Below are 17,099 nucleotides of genomic sequence, written 5' to 3'. Positions count from 1 at the left end.
AGGCAAAGCCAAACGGAAGAGCAACAAATTGAAAGTGCTTGTCTAGAAAAGTGAATCTAAGGAACTTGTCATGATCCCTGAGAATGGGAACATGAAGATACGCGTCCTTCAGGTCTATGGTGGTCATGAACTGACACTCTTGGACAAAAGGAAGAATGGAACGAATGGTATATTTTGAAGGACGGTATTCTGAGAAATTTGTTGAGCCATTTTAGTTCTAAAATGGGTTGAAAAGTTCCCTCTTTTTTGGGAAACACAAACAGATTTTAATAGAATCCTAGACGCTGTTTCCTTACTGGGACTGGGACTGGAACAATCACTCTCAGGGAGGAAAGGTCCTGAACACAGCTTAAGAATGCCCATTTTTACCTGATCTGCAGATAATCTTGAGGAGAAATCTGCCCCTGGGAGGAAGTCTTGAATTCTATTTTGTAACCGTGAGATACTATGTCTACAACCCAAGGGTCTGGGGCATCGCATATCCACGCTTGACGAAATAAGGAAAGTCTGCCCCCCACTTGATCCAATCCCGGACCGGGGGCAGACCCTTCATGCTAACTTAGTCTCAGATGAAGGTTTCTTCGATTGCTTCCCCTTATTCCAAGTCTGATTGGATCTCCAAGAGGACTTTGACTGCTCCGGCTTGGAAGAGGAGGAGGAAAACTTGACCTTTGAAGTTACGAAAGGAACAAAAATTAGAATTTTGGCGCCCCTTAGGCCTATTCTTCCCACCCGTGATTTCAGAAATTATCTCTGGCAGACCAGGACCAAACAGGGTCTTACCCTTGTAAGGTAGCGACGGGAGCTTGGAATTGGAAGCAACATCAGCCGACCAAGATTTCAGCCACAAAGCCCTGCGGGCTAGAACAGTGAAGCCAGACATCTTGGCTCCCAGTCTAATTACTTGCATGTTGGCATCATAAAGGAATTGGCCAGTTTGAGAGACTTGATCCTATCTTGGATCTCCTCTAGCGGAGTCTCCTCTAAAATCAACTCGGACAAAGCATCACACCAATAAGATGCTGCACTTGTTACCGTAGCAATACAAACTGCAGGTTGTCATTGAAGACCCTGATGAACATACATTTTCTTTAAATAAGCCTCCAGCTTTTTTTCCATGGGATCCTTAAAGAACAGCTATCCTTTATAGGAACTGTGGTTCTATTGGTCAGCGTAGAAATAGCCCCTTCTACCTTAGGAACCGTGCGCCATGAGTCTCGAATGGAGTCAGCAACAGGAAACATCTTTCTGAAGACAGGAGACGGGGAAAAATGAATCCTTGGCTTTTCCCACTCCTGTGTAATGATCTCCAACACACGGTCTGGAAGAGGAAACCCTTCCAACAGAGGAAGGAACATCATAGTAATTTATTAAGCTTACTAGATTTCTTAGGGTTGACATCAACAGAAGAATCGGAGTCGTCCAAAGTAGCCAATACCTCCTTTAAAAGTAACCGAAGGTGTTCAAGCTTAAATCTGAAGTTTACTTCTTCAGAATCAGTCAAAGGATTTATACTGTCCAAGTCTGAGATTTCACCCTCAGAAGCTACCGAGGTATCCTCCTCAGACTTTTTTTTTTTTTTTCGCAGCAGATGGGACAGACACCTTATCAGAAAAATGTTTAGATTTCCTCTTGCGCTTCCCCATCATGGGAAAAGCAGATAAAGATGCAGATACCGCAGAAGATATCTGTGCAGCAAAATCAATTAGCAAATATACTCCTACAGGAGGTTGAGAGGAACCGCAGGGCACTGTATGTGATGCCATTGAGGCTTGGGACGTTTGAGGAGAAAGCTGTGGCATATCCTGAACAGCATTATCCTGAGAGACAATAGGCTCAGAAGAGAGAAATGTATCTTCGCTAAACATGAGGAACACAATTGCATAGGTAAAACAATTTGGGCCTCTAAACATAATAAAAATGTATCAAATGAAATAGACTCCTGTTCAGTGTCCATAGCTAAGATAAAAAAAACCAAAGAAACACAACATAAAAAGTTCACCGTCACTTTAAAAAGAAACTGAACTTCTTCAAAGCACAGTAACTGCATTTTTTAGGAAAACTGGGATACTACAAAGCGTTAATATGCCCCCAAAAATGTAATACCTCAACACCTCAGTCAGACTGAGGTGCCTTACTATCACCGTTAGTAGCCCAAATAAGGGAAAAGCTCCAACAGCCGTCACAGTCGATAGCTTGTAGAGAATGACACCGCTCTGCTTCAGCGTACAAGCGGAAGAGCGGGTTGTCACGTGACAGGCACACAAAGAAACTGTCCACTAACAGAAAGTGCGCAAACGTGTCTCAGCCTTACTAAACTAACGGATCTGGCTAAGTTTCCAACGGCAGCAAGTTTCCCTCACAAATAAAAAATATATGCCCTTCAGCGTAAGGAAACCGTCCCATCACACATAAGGGAAGTCACCAAAGTCTCCCCTCACATACAAACGTGCATGCACTCTGCCCAAATAAACCCTTAACCAAGGATTAATATGTCCCAATAAAAAATGCAGTCTCTTGTTTTTTGACTTTTTAAAACAAAACCTGAAAAGTGCAAGTCTCCAGTATCTAAAAGACAAAAAGCACTTACCTGCATATTCCGCTGTCGGGAGGAAGACAGCTCACAAGGTGTGAACGGACACATATTCCTATTAGAGACCTGTAGAAAAAGAAAGAACAGAGTAACCAACTCTGGCTTTCTATACCAAGGGAAGCAATAGGTTAGAAAAAAAAACAAACAAGGACCACCTCACCACTTTCTGCTTAAAAGCCACCACTACTTTTACTCAAGAGATTGTTGTGGACACGGCTAAACCCAAATCCTTGCTTGCAGGCAAAAGTGCCCAAAAAAGGAATAAATATCTTCAGACACCAACTTTACATCCTCCATTGACAGAGGGAAAGAGAATGACTGGCGGTTATGGGTAAGGGAAGTTACACTTAACAGCTCTGCTGGTGCTCTTTGCCTCCTCCTGCTGGCCAGGAGTAAAATCCCACTAGTAATTGGAATGACGTTGTGGATTCTCCATGTCTTAGGAAAGAAATAACACCTCACCTCAGTAAGACTGAGGTGCCCTACTGTCACCAGCAGAAATAAGGGAAAAGCTCCTTTGAATTCACCCACAGCCAAGAAAGAACTTGTAGAGAATGACACCGCTCTGTGAACAAGCGGAAGAGCGGGCTGTCACGTGAACGGTACACAAAAAACAAACACTGTGAAGTAACAGAAAGTTTAGTGAGTCGGCTGGAAAATGTGCGCTCTCTGTTAAAGGGACACTGAACCCAAATTTTTTATTTCATGATTCAGATAGAGCATGCAATTTTAAGCCACTTTCTAATTTATTCCTATTATCAATTTTTCTTCGTTCTCTTGCTATCTTTATTTTAAAAAGACGACATTTTTGTATTCAGAACTCTGGACAGCACTTTTTTATTGGTGGATGAGTTTATCAACCAATAGGCAAGAACAACCCAGGTTGATTACCAAAAATGGGCCGGCATCTAAACTTTCTTGCCTTTTAAATAAAGATACCAAGAGAATGAAGAAAATTTGATAATAGGAGTAAATTAGAAAGTTGCTTAACATGTCATGCTCTATCTGAATAACAAAAGAAAAAATTTGGGTACAGTGTCCCTTTAATTCACAGTGTTTGTTTTTTGTGAACCGTTCACGTGATAGCCCGCTCTTCCGCTTGTTCGCAGAGCGCTGTCATTCTCTACAAGTTCTTTCTCGGCTGTGGGTGAATTCAAAGGAGCTTTTCCCTTATTTCTGCTGGTGACAGTAGGGCACCTCAGTCTGACTGAGGTGAGGTGTTATTTCTTTCCTAAGACATGGAGAATCCACAACGTCATTCCAATTACTAGTGGGATTTTACTCCTGGCCAGCAGGAGGAGGCAAAGAGCACCAGCAGAGCTGTTAAGTGTAACTTCCCTTACCCATAACCACCAGTCAATTCTCTTTCCCTCTGTCAATGGAGGATGTAAAGTTGGTGTCTGAAGATATTTATTCCTTTTTTGGGCACTTTTGCCTGCAAGCAAGGATTTGGGTTTAGCCGTGTCCACAACAATCTCTTGAGTAAAAGTAGTGGTGGCTTTTAAGCAGAAAGTGGTGAGGTGGTCCTTGTTTGTTTTTTTTCTAACCTATTGCTGCCCTTGGTATAGAAAGCCAGAGTTTGTTACTCTCTTCTTTCTTTTTCTACAGGTCTCTGATAGGAGTATGTGTCATTTCACGCTTTGTATGCTGTCTTCTTGCCTGACAGCTGAATATGCAATATTTTTGTTTTAAAAAGTCAAAAAACAAGAGACTGCATTTTTTATTGGGACATATTAATCCTTGGTTAAGGGTTTATTTGGGCAGAGTGCATGCACGTTTGTATGTGAGGGGAGACTTTGGTGACTTCCCTTATGTGTGATGGGACGGTTTCCTTACGCTGAAGGGCATATATTTTTTATTTGTGAGGGAAACTTGCTGCCGTTGGAAACTTAGCCAGATCCGTTAGTTTAGTAACTTTTAAGCAGTTAGAAAATAGTGAGTTTTTTTTTAAATAGTTTTGCTTTGTTTTCTAACAAGTTAAGGTGTTTTTAACTTGCTACCTGTGAGACTTTGGCCACAGGTCTCTGATAGGAGTATGTGTCATTTCACGCTTTGTATGCTGTCTTCTTGCCTGACAGCTGAATATGCAAGTAAGTGCTTTTGTCTTCTAGGTACTGGGGACTTGCACTTTCAGGACTTTATTTCTGCATAATTTAGTGGGACATATTCAATCCTTGGTTAAGGATGTATTTGGGCAGTGTAAAGGCACCTTGTATGTGAGGGTTAACTTTTGCCTTGTGTGATGGTATGGTTCCTCAGGCTGAAGGGTATCATTTTATTTTTAGTAAAGGGTTGTTTTGGGACAAGTTAAGGTGTTTTTAACTTGCTACCTGTGAGAGACTTTGGCCAGTGACCGTTAGTTTAGTGAGTCGGCTGGAAAATGTGCGCTAACGGTCACTGGCCAAAGTCTCACAGGTAGCAAGTTAAAAACACCTTAACTTGTTAGAAAACAAAGCAAAACTATTTAAAAAAAACCTCACTATTTTCTAACTGCTTAAAAGCCACAACTACTCTTACTCAAGAGATTGACGTGGACACAGCTAAACCCTAATCCTTGCTTGCAGGTAAAAGTACCCATCAAAGGAATAAAAATCTTCAGACATCCTCCATTGACAGAGGCAAAGAGAATGACTGGGGGTTATGGGTAAGGGAAGTGAAACCTAACAGCTCTGCTGGGGTGCTCTTTGCCTCTTTCTGCTGGCCAGGAGAGAATATTCCACTAGTAATTGGAATGACGTTGTGGACTCTCCATGTCTTAGGAAAGAAAACCTCTGACATCTAAACTGGTCGGAAAATCGTATGACAAAGCTCTTCATAAGATTATGAAAGAGGTCTAAATCTTGCCTAGTCAGGATCAAAGCTTACTAATGCCCTCTGCTGTAGAAAAATACTGCAATAATGGAGGAGAAAAAAAAGAAATAAGACAGATGAGGGTTAAAGGGAAGGCTGAAGGAATTTGGGCTGAGGGCATGGAGAAAAGAAAACTAGCCAACGTACAAAAAAATAATTTTAAAGGACCACTCAATGCAGTAGAATTACATAATAAACAGGTGCATAATAAAAAGACAATGCAATAGAACTTACTCTGAATTTCAAATAAGCAGATTCTTTCTGCCAAATTTATTTTTTCTCTTATTTTCCGTCTCCCTGTATCATGCGACAGACTAGTATACGTATACACTGTGAGCTTGTGCACATGCTTAGTAGGATCTTGTTCCCCAGAAAGTGTGCATACAAAAAGACAGAGCAAAATTTGATAACGGAAGTAAACTGGAAAGGGTCTAAATAATGCATGTTCTTTATGATACATAAAAGTTTATTTTGACTTGAGTGTCCCTTTAAGTAGCCTCTATGAATAAGAATTTGCCCATTTAGTGGTTAGCTTCCATATATAACACTGGTTTCCAAGCCTGTCCTCAGGCCTCCCTAAAAGGCCACATTTTGAGGATATCTGACCTTGAGAACAGGTGAAATAATCAGCTGATTTGTAAACATGGTTATTTTACCTGCTCTTATCCTAGGTAATCCTGGAAATCTGGCCAGTTGGAAAACCAGTGATCTATAATGACCTATTTCATAAGCAATCCATCCAACATTTCTGTTAGAAGTCCTCTTAAAAGAGAACGATTAACCAAAGAGTGGAGAATTCCCTCTAAAAAGGTAAAATAAAAACTGCATATGAAATGTATGCTCCATCTCAATCATAAAATATTGATTTTGGGTTTCATATTCTTTTAAAGAAGTATTTTACACAAAGAAAAGGTTAAAATGGAATATTCTGAATAGACTTGATGAAGCTTTCAGCTCCGTAGCCCAACTGTACTGGAAGACAGTATAGGACTGCGGCTGATAAGTATGGGACTGCGGCTGATAAGTATGGGACTGCGGCTGATAAGTATGGGTATTCAAAGTGAATTAACAGAACTTAATTTCAAGTCTAGGTGTTAAAGGTTCAGTAAACACCTTGAAAATTTAATACAGGTAAACCTCGCTTTACAGCGATTCACTAATACAGCGCTAATATGGATTTTGAAACAGTACTGAACTCATCGTGAGAAAGGCGACTGGCACCATCTTGTCATGCTTAGTTCCATCTGTTTACAGCATTGCCATACACTGAGTCTGTGTTGTAGTCTGGCAAATTTTACTACAGTAATTGTCACTATTTTACAGGTACTATACATTTTTTATTGAATACTGTACTAGTGTTAATAAGCTAAACTTAGCCCTGATGCACACCTACAGTAATATGTTAGTTCAAACATGTTTTCAACACACACTGGCAAGTAAGAAAAGGTAAAATCGCCTTGTTTCACTTTAAGACAGTTTTCACTTCAGTGTTTGGCTCCGGGCCCTAACCCGCTGTATAAGAGAGGTATATAAAAAAAAAAACATCCCTTTGTAATCCACTTTATTTTGTTCCCTTTTCATGTAATTTAGATTTGAAAACTGTAGCTTTTCAAATTCTCCGACAAAGCACACTGAAGACTTTTCATAACTAGCTTTAACAGATAAAAACTGTGAAACAAACTTTATACTATTATGCAAAGACAAGTGATGGATGGAGTTGGCTATATCTTTTAAATATGGTAAAGGTGAAAGCCAGATGGGGAAGAACTATCTTTATAGTTGTCACATGAATGTATGAAAGAGCAGCGCTCCAAGAAAACAATCCTTTTTAAATAACTGATGGTCAAAGGGTGAGGGGGGTTTGTAGAGGGACTATATCAGTTTATATTCTTCTGCAAGAGTTGTTTTGCTTTACAAATGTTTAGTTCAGCATCACTACATGTGCGTCGATGGATAATGAAAGAGAAAACAACTATATCTTTAAGACTTGCACACAGCAGGGCAGAACTAGTGCCTACTACAGAGATGAGCTTTAGTTTCTTGCACACAACATCATGCACCAAATGAGACAATCCAGTTAGTTCCCACCTAGTCTACTTGTCTGCTTGGCCTTCTTGTTGGCTCTGCGGGTATCGTCTCGCAGCTGGATGATCACTTGCAGTACTCGCAGGAAAAACTTTTGTGTTGAGGTTTTAGAGGTGAGCATCGACATGGATGGCAGCTGCAACTCCCTCCCTCCAAGGGGGCGCTTCTGAGATGCGACGATTACCACACTCTCTGCAATATCGAACCTAGACCGCAGAGACGGGTTAGAAAGAGACCTGACATTTTAGATTGAATTCTGCTCTGCAAGCCATGATAAACCAGTAAAAGTACATTTCTGATATACAAGATCACAATCTCACCTGCTCTGCATTTTACCCTTGGGCTTGGTGTTGTGAGGCTGTTCCTCCGGGAAACCATCAGGCGAGAGGATCTCGCACTGAGATCGCCTTTGCTGTTCCAGATTATACTCACGAAGCTCTGCCAAAAGGGTTCCTGAAAGCCAGTTTGTATAACATCAATTATTTCTGGTACACTGCAAATACCCAGCACTGCACTACCGGACAAGTATTTGTGACACCCTGGTGCCAGACAGAATATTGAGACTAAAACACACTTTTCTTAGGAGCTATGGAAGAATTTAGATAGACTGCAAGTTATGCAAAGCAATAAAAAAAAAAAGTCAGAAGTAACTTTTAGGAGCCATGGTTCTGGGATTTTGTCAAGTCCTTCTGTATGTAATGTACAGAGTGGAAGAACATCATCACTAAAACATCAGCCTCCTTACCTATTTGTTTGCACAGAGTATATCCCAAGTGATGGGCGCCACTAAGCAGCAACTTTAAAACTGTGTCACGTGTCCCTGAGTCCCCTCTGGAAAGCTGTAATAGCACATTGGCTGCATCCTCTAGGCCTTCCTCTGAACATGAATGTGATGTCAGCACCTAAAGAGTATAGGCCAACAGTTAAATCATAGAGAATTAGAAACGCAGCTACCGTAGCAGTCTCATCATCCTCTCTCAGGTTAACAGTACTCATGGCAGATGTTTTCTATGAACATTATTTTGCACAAAATACAGTTTTATGCTTACCTGATAAATTATTTACTTTCCTGGCATGGAGTTCACAAATCCTTTCTAATTACTAGAGGGAATTCAACTCCTGGCCATCAGGAGGAGGCAAAGAACACCGTCCCACTTTCCATAATCCCCCAGTCATTCAGTCAAAGGAATATGGAAAGAGAAGAGGCCACAAAGGGTAAAGAGGTGCCTGAAGTCTAGAAGAAACAAAAATAAGCCGTCTTGAATTTAGACAAGGGCGGGTCGTGGACTCTCCATGCCAGGAAAGAAAAGAATTTATCAGGAAAGCATACATTTTATTTCCTTTCCAATGGCATGGAGAGTCCACAAATCCATTCTAATTACTATCGGGAACCAATACCCAAGCTAGAGGACACAGAATGGAAAGGGAGGTAAATACAAGACAGGCGGGACCTAAACTGAAGGCACCACCGCTTGAAGAACCTTTCTCCCAAAGGAAGCCTCAGCTGAGGCAAAAACATTGATAGTCTAAAAATTTGGAAAATGTATATCACGGGGACCAAGAGTCCACCTTGCAAGTTTGCTCCCCTGAAGCATCATTTTTAAAAAGGCCCAGGAAGGAGAAACAGCCCAAGTTGAATGAGCCATAATCCTCTCAGGAGACCGTTGCCCAGCTTACTCCTAAATCAACTGAATGACACTCCTCAACTCAACCGAAAGGGAACAGAAGTTGACGTGGCCTTCAGACCCTTACGTCTGCCAGCAAATACTATAAAAAAACACAGCAAATTGACAAAAATCCTTAGTAGTTTGGAGATAGGATTTTAGAACACTCACTACATCCAAATTGAATAACAGACGTTCATTATAAAAAGGATTGGGGCACAAAGAAGGAACGACAATTTAATGATTGATATAGCAGACCAAAAACTACCTTAGAAAGGAATCTCAAATTGGTACGAAGAACTGCCCTATCCATATGTAAAATTAGATAAGGCGGATCACACTGTAGAGCTGATAGTTCAGAGACTCTATGGGCAGAAGGAAAGCTAATAACTTACAAAAACAACAAAATATCAAAAGAAAGCATAGGTTCAAACAAAGGCTGCTGCAGAACCTGAAGAACAAGGAGAAAGCACCTAGGCGGAGCAACAGGATCAAACACAGGCCTGAGATGACCAGAGCCTGGACAAAAGACCTAACATCTGGTGAGTCAGTTAAACGTTTGTGAAGCAGAATAGAAAGAGCAGAAATCTGACCTTATAGGGAACTGACTGACCCTCCTGGAGAAGAGACAAAATACAGTAAAACTCACTTATCAAGGAGAGCCCAGAGATTTGTACCAGAAAAGATAAGTTCGCCAAAACGTACGGTAAATTTTACGAGGAACCGGCTTATGCACCTGGATTAGGTTGTCCATAACCCTTTTCAGAAAAACCTTGTCTAGACAAGACTAGACGATCAAAATCCAAGCAATCAGCTTCAAAGAAACTAGATTTGGATGTAAAGACCCTAAAGAAGAAGGTCCTTCCGCAGCAGAAATTTCACGGGGGAAGAGGACATCATCTTCACCAGTTCCGCAAACCAAATTCTGCAAGGCCAAGCTGGAGCAATTTAGAAACACCTAAACCTGCTCCTGCTTGATACAGACTATTACCAGAGAAACAAGAGCAAACTGAGGAACCGGAAAAACAAACCGAAAACCCATGGAACCGCTAGAGCGCCCCCCAGAACTACGTGTGGATCCCTTGACCTGGATCAACATCTGGCGTTTAGACGAGACACCATCAAGTCCAACTCTGGAATCCCCACACCTGAGAGATATGATTACCACTCCCCTGGAGAAAAATCTACCTGCTCAGGTACTCTGCTTCCCAAACGTCCACACCTGGCAGGAGAATATTAGGAAATAGACAGAAGAGAGACTCCACCCCCTGAAGGGAAACCCCTCCATCACTAAGTAACTCCTTGTTCCTCCCTGCAGGAAGAAATAAGCCACTGAAGAGCTTGGAATCTGATAAACCGTACTGAATTCAGATGAGCCACACTATAAGAGCATTAAAATTGATTCCAATTAAAAATAAATTTATAGGTAGGACGGACTCCATCCAAGTTCAGGATCCCACTTAAAGGACCTTAAAGAGCTCCCCATCCGAAAGGCTGACCATCCAAACACAATCTCTCAAAATGGTCTTAAAAGGCAAGTACCTTGAGACATATGGTCCTGACAGAGCCATCAGGATAGTAATGGTCTCTTGACAGGATGTTGAGGACTATTCTCTGAGAGGAGTCAGAGTGGACTCGGATCCATAGTCGAGAATACCTTCTAAATCTCAGATGAAGAATAGCAAAAAGGAAAAAAACAGAATTTATGTTTACCTGATAAATTACTTTCTCCAACGGTGTGTCCGGTCCACGGCGTCATCCTTACTTGTGGGGATATTCTCCTCCCCAACAGGAAATGGCAAAGAGCCCAGCAAAGCTGGTCACATGATCCCTCCTAGGCTCCGCCTTTCCCAGTCATTCGACCGACGTAAAGGAGGAATATTTGCATAGGAGAAATCATATGATACCGTGGTGACTGTAGTTTAGAGAAAATAAATCATCAGACCTGATTAAAAAACCAGGGCGGGCCGTGGACCGGACACACCGTTGGAGAAAGTAATTTATCAGGTAAACATAAATTCTGTTTTCTCCAACATAGGTGTGTCCGGTCCACGGCGTCATCCTTACTTGTGGGAACCAATACCAAAGCTTTAGGACACGGATGATGGGAGGGAGCAAATCAGGTCACCTAGATGGAAGGCACCACGGCTTGCAAAACCTTTCTCCCAAAAATAGCCTCAGAAGAAGCAAAAGTATCAAATTTGTAAAATTTGGTAAAAGTGTGCAGTGAAGACCAAGTCGCTGCCTTACATATCTGATCAACAGAAGCCTCGTTCTTGAAGGCCCATGTGGAAGCCACGGCCCTAGTGGAATGAGCTGTGATTCTTTCAGGAGGCTGCCGTCCGGCAGTCTCATAAGCCAATCTGATGATGCTTTTAAGCCAAAAAGAGAGAGAGGTAGAAGTTGCTTTTTGACCTCTCCTTTTACCAGAATAAACAACAAACAAGGAAGAGGTTTGTCTGAAATCCTTTGTAGCCTCTAAATAGAATTTTAGAGCACGAACTACATCCAAATTGTGCAGCAAACGTTCCTTCTTTGAAACTGGATTCGGACACAAAGAAGGCACAACTATCTCCTGGTTAATGTTTTTGTTAGAAACAACTTTCGGAAGAAAACCAGGTTTAGTACGCAAAACCACCTTATCTGCATGGAACACCAGATAAGGAGGAGAACACTGCAGAGCAGATAACTCTGAAACTCTTCTAGCAGAAGAAATTGCAACCAAAAACAAAACTTTCCAAGATAATAACTTGATATCAACGGAATGTAGGGGTTCAAACGGAACCCCCTGAAGAACTGAAAGAACTAAATTGAGACTCCAAGGAGGAGTCAAAGGTTTGTAAACAGGCTTGATTCTAACCAGAGCCTGAACAAAAGCTTGAACATCTGGCACAGCCGCCAGCTTTTTGTGAAGTAAAACAGATAAAGCAGAAATCTGTCCCTTCAAAGAACTTGCAGATAATCCTTTCTCCAAACCTTCTTGAAGAAAGGATAGAATCTTAGGAATTTTTATCTTGTTCCATGGGAATCCTTTAGATTCACACCAACAGATATATTTTTTCCATATTTTATGGTAGATTTTTCTAGTTACAGGCTTTCTGGCCTGAACAAGAGTATCAATGACAGAATCTGAGAACCCTCGCTTTGATAAAATCAAGCGTTCAATCTCCAAGCAGTCAGTTGGAGTGAAACCAGATTCGGATGTTCGAACGGACCTTGAACAAGAAGGTCCTGTCTCAAAGGTAGCTTCCATGGTGGAGCCGATGACATATTCACCAGGTCTGCATACCAAGTCCTGCGTGGCCACGCAGGAGCTATCAAGATCACCGATGCCCTCTCCTGATTGATCCTGGCTACCAGCCTGGGAATGAGAGGAAACGGTGGGAATACATAAGCTAGGTTGAAGGTCCAAGGTGCTACTAGTGCATCTACTAGAGTCGCCTTGGGATCCCTGGATCTGGACCAGTAGCAAGGAACCTTGAAGTTCTGACGAGAGGCCATCAGATCCATGTCTGGAATGCCCCACAATTGAGTTATTTGGGCAAAGATTTCCGGATGGAGTTCCCACTCCCCCGGATGAAATGTCTGATGACTCAGAAAATCCGCTTCCCAATTTTCCACTCCTGGGATGTGGATTGCAGACAAGTGGCAGGAGTGAGTCTCCGCCCATTGAATGATTTTGGTCACTTCTTCCATCGCCAGGGAACTCCTTGTTCCCCCCTGATGGTTGATATACGCAACAGTCGTCATGTTGTCTGATTGAAACCGTATGAATTTGGCCTTTGCTAGCTGAGGCCAAGCCTTGAGAGCATTGAATATCGCTCTCAGTTCCAGAATGTTTATCGGGAGAAGAGATTTTCCCGAGACCAAAGACCCTGAGCTTTCAGGGGTTCCCAGACCGCGCCCCAGCCTACCAGACTGGCGTCGGTCGTGACAATGACCCACTCTGGTCTGCGGAAGCTCATCCCCTGTGACAGGTTGTCCAGGGTCAGCCACCAACGGAGTGAATCTCTGGTCCTCTGATCTACTTGTATCGTCGGAGACAAGTCTGTATAATCCCCATTCCACTGACTGAGCATGCACAGTTGTAATGGTCTCAGATGAATTCGCGCAAAAGGAACTATGTCCATTGCCGCGACCATCAAACCTATTACTTCCATGCACTGCGCTATGGAAGGAAGAAGAACAGAATGAAGTACTTGACAAGAGCTTAGAAGTTTTGATTTTCTGGCCTCTGTCAGAAAAATCCTCATTTCTAAGGAGTCTATTATTGTTCCCAAGAAGGGAACTCTTGTTGACGGAGATAGAGAACTTTTTTCTACGTTCACTTTCCACCCGTGAGATCTGAGAAAGGCCAGGACAATGTCCGTATGAGCCTTTGCTTGTGGTAGGGACGACGCTTGAATCAGTATGTCGTCCAAGTAAGGTACTACTGCAATGCCCCTTGGTCGTAGCACAGCTAGAAGGGACCCTAGTACCTTTGTGAAAATTCTTGGAGCAGTGGCTAATCCGAATGGAAGTGCCACAAACTGGTAATGCTTGTCCAGAAAGGCGAACCTTAGGAACCGATGATGTTCCTTGTGTATAGGAATATGTAGATACGCATCCTTTAAATCCACCGTGGTCATGAATTGACCTTCCTGGATGGAAGGAAGAATTGTCCGAATGGTTTCCATTTTGAACGATGGAACCTTGAGAAACTTGTTTAGGATCTTGAGATCTAAGATTGGTCTGAATGTTCCCTCTTTTTTGGGAACTATGAACAGATTGGAGTAGAATCCCATCCCTTGTTCTCCTAATGGAACAGGATGAATCACTCCCATTTTTAACAGGTCTTCTACACAATGTAAGAATGCCTGTCTTTTTATGTGGTCTGAAGACAATTGAGACCTGTGGAACCTCCCCCTTGGGGGAAGCTCCTTGAATTCCAGAAGATAACCTTGGGAGCCCAAGGATCCAGAACATCTCTTGCCCAAGCCTGAGCGAAGAGAGAAAGTCTGCCCCCCACCAGATCCGGTCCCGGATCGGGGGCCAACATCTCATGCTGTCTTGGTAGCAGTGGCAGGTTTCTTGGCCTGCTTACCTTTGTTCCAGCCTTGCATTGGCCTCCAGGCTGGCTTGGTTTGAGAAGTATTACCCTCTTGCTTAGAGGATGTAGCACTTGGGGCTGGTCCGTTTCTGCGAAAGGGACGAAAATTAGGTTTATTTTTAGCCTTGAAAGACCTATCCTGAGGAAGGGCGTGGCCCTTACCCCCAGTGATATCAGAAATAATCTCTTTCAAGTCAGGGCCAAACAGCGTTTTTCCCCTTGAAAGGTATGTTAAGCAATTTGTTCTTGGAAGACGCATCCGCTGACCAAGATTTTAGCCAAAGCGCTCTGCGCGCCACAATAGCAAACCCTGAATTTTTCGCCGCTAATCTAGCCAATTGCAAAGTGGCGTCTAAAGTAAAAGAGTTAGCCAATTTGAGAGCATGAATTCTGTCCATAATCTCCTCATAAGAAGAATCTTTATTGAGCGACTTTTCTAGTTCATCGAACCAGAAACACGCTGCTGTAGTGACAGGAACAATGCATGAAATTGGTTGTAGAAGGTAACCTTGCTGAACAAACATCTTTTTAAGCAAACCCTCTAATTTTTTATCCATAGGATCTTTGAAAGCACAACTATCTTCTATAGGGATAGTAGTGCGTTTGTTTAGAGTAGAAACCGCCCCCTCGACCTTGGGGACTGTCTGCCATAAGTCCTTTCTGGGGTCGACCATAGGAAACAATTTCTTAAATATAGGGGGAGGGACAAAAGGTATGCCGGGCCTTTCCCATTCTTTGTTTACAATGTCCGCCACCCGCTTGGGTATAGGAAAAGCTTCGGGGGGCCCCGGGACCTCTAGGAACTTGTCCATCTTACATAATTTCTCTGGAATGACCAAATTCTCACAATCATCCAGAGTAGATAACACCTCCTTAAGCAGAGCGCGGAGATGTTCCAATTTAAATTTGAATGTAATCACATCAGGTTCAGCTTGTTGAGAAATTTTCCCTGAATCTGAAATTTCTCCCTCAGACAAAACCTCCCTGGCCCCCTCAGACTGGTGTAGGGGCATTTCAGAACCATTATCATCAGCGTCCTCATGCTCTTCAGTATTTTCTAAAACAGAGCAGTCGCGCTTTCGCTGATAAGTGGGCATTTTGGCTAAAATGTTTTTGATAGAATTATCCATTACAGCCGTTAATTGTTGCATAGTAAGGAGTATTGGCGCACTAGATGTACTAGGGGCCTCCTGTGTGGGCAAGACTGGCGTAGACGAAGGAGGGGATGATGCAGTACCATGCTTACTCCCCTCACTTGAGGAATCATCTTGGGCATCATTTTCTCTAAATTTTGTGTCACATACATCACATCTATTTAAATGAGAAGGAACCTTGGCTTCCTCACATACAGAACATAGTCTATCTGATAGTTCAGACATGTTAAACAGGCATAAACTTGATAACAAAGTACAAAAAACGTTTTAAAATAAAACCGTTACTGTCACTTTAAATTTTAAACTGAACACACTTTACATAGATATTGACGGCAGATAAGAGCCATAGGCCCAGCAAGTCTGCCCCACCTTACCTAACAGTATAAACTTATCTAGTTCGTAGGATAGCCCTATGCTTGTCCCATGCATTTTTAAAGTCCCCCACAGTGTTTGTTGCTACTACCTCTTGAGGAAGTTTATTCCATAAATCAATCACTCTTTCTGTAAAGAAGTGCTTCCTCAAATTACTCCTGAATCTACTACCCTTTAGCTTGAGCTCATGACCCCTTGTTCTTGAATTTTCCATTTTATGTAAAATACCCACAGCCTCAGTTTTACTAAACCCTTTAATGTACTTGAAAGTTGCTATCATATCACCTCTTTCCCTTCTCTCCTCTAAGCTATACATATTTAGGTCATTGAGCCTATCCTGGTAAGTTTTATTTTTTAGACCATGTACCATTTTGGTAGCCCTCCTTTGCACAGATTCAAGTTTGTTAATATCCTTCTGAAGATATGGCCTCCAGAACTGCACACAATACTCAAGATGAGGCCTAACTAATGATCTATAAAGTGGCATAAGAACCTTACTATTTCTGCTGCAAATACCTCTACCAATACATCCAAGCATTCTGCTAGCCTTACTCGCTGCCTTACTACATTGTTTACTAAGTTTTAAATCATCTGAAATAATAATTCCCAAGTCCTGTTCCTCGTCTGTAACAGTCAGTAAAGTGTCATTGAGTCTGTAATTAACATTTGGATTTTTCTTCCCTAAATGCATTATTTTACACTTTGCTGTGTTAAACTTTAGATCCCAGTCGTTTGTCCAATCCTCCAATTGTTGTATATCACTTCTCATTTTGTCTACCCCCCCTGGAACATCCACTCTGTTGCAAATTTTTGTATCATCTGCAAAGAGACATACTTTCCCCTGTAGCCCTTTGCTGATATCGCAGATAAATATGTTAAACAAAACAGGCCCCAGAACTGACCCCTGAGGAACACCACTAGTAACAGCCCCCTCTGCTGAATGAACTCCATTTACTAAGACACTTTGTTTTCTGTCCTTAAGCCAGCATTCCACCCAGTTCACAATTTTTGAATCTAGACCAAGGAGATATAGTTTGTGAATAAGTTTATTGTGTGGGACGGTGTCAAATGCTTTGCTGAAATCTAGATATGCTACATCAACTGCTCCTCCCTTGTCTAATACTTTTGTTACATAATCAAAGAAGTCAATTAGATTAGTCTGACATGATCTCCCTGAAGTAAAACCATGCTGATTTTGGTCCTCTAAATTGTTTGTCTTTATGTAAGTCATAATTCTTTCCTTTAAGAGGCTTTCCATTAATTTCCCTACTACTGAAGTTAAACTAACTGGC

At 42.0% G+C, this 17,099-nt stretch overlaps 1 protein-coding gene across 1 annotated transcript in view; it reads right to left on the bottom strand.

Annotated features, from left to right (window-relative positions):
- The window catches only part of HUWE1 (HECT, UBA and WWE domain containing E3 ubiquitin protein ligase 1), a 689,948-nt gene that overhangs the window by 88,159 nt on the left and 584,690 nt on the right, over positions 1-17,099 (bottom strand). Inside the window, exons 57-59 of the mRNA XM_053695471.1 lie at positions 8,274-8,430; positions 7,849-7,981; positions 7,532-7,734 (exon numbers count right to left, since the gene is read on the bottom strand). Coding sequence (XP_053551446.1) covers positions 7,532-7,734; positions 7,849-7,981; positions 8,274-8,430 — 493 coding nt within the window. The remainder of the gene's footprint in view (positions 1-7,531; positions 7,735-7,848; positions 7,982-8,273; positions 8,431-17,099) is intronic.

The sequence above is a fragment of the Bombina bombina genome, chromosome 12 (assembly GCF_027579735.1).
Source record: "Bombina bombina isolate aBomBom1 chromosome 12, aBomBom1.pri, whole genome shotgun sequence".
Classification (NCBI taxonomy): domain Eukaryota; kingdom Metazoa; phylum Chordata; class Amphibia; order Anura; family Bombinatoridae; genus Bombina; species Bombina bombina.
The sequence above is the reverse complement of the archived record's forward strand: the minus strand, read 5'-3'. Positions and strand labels throughout refer to the sequence as shown.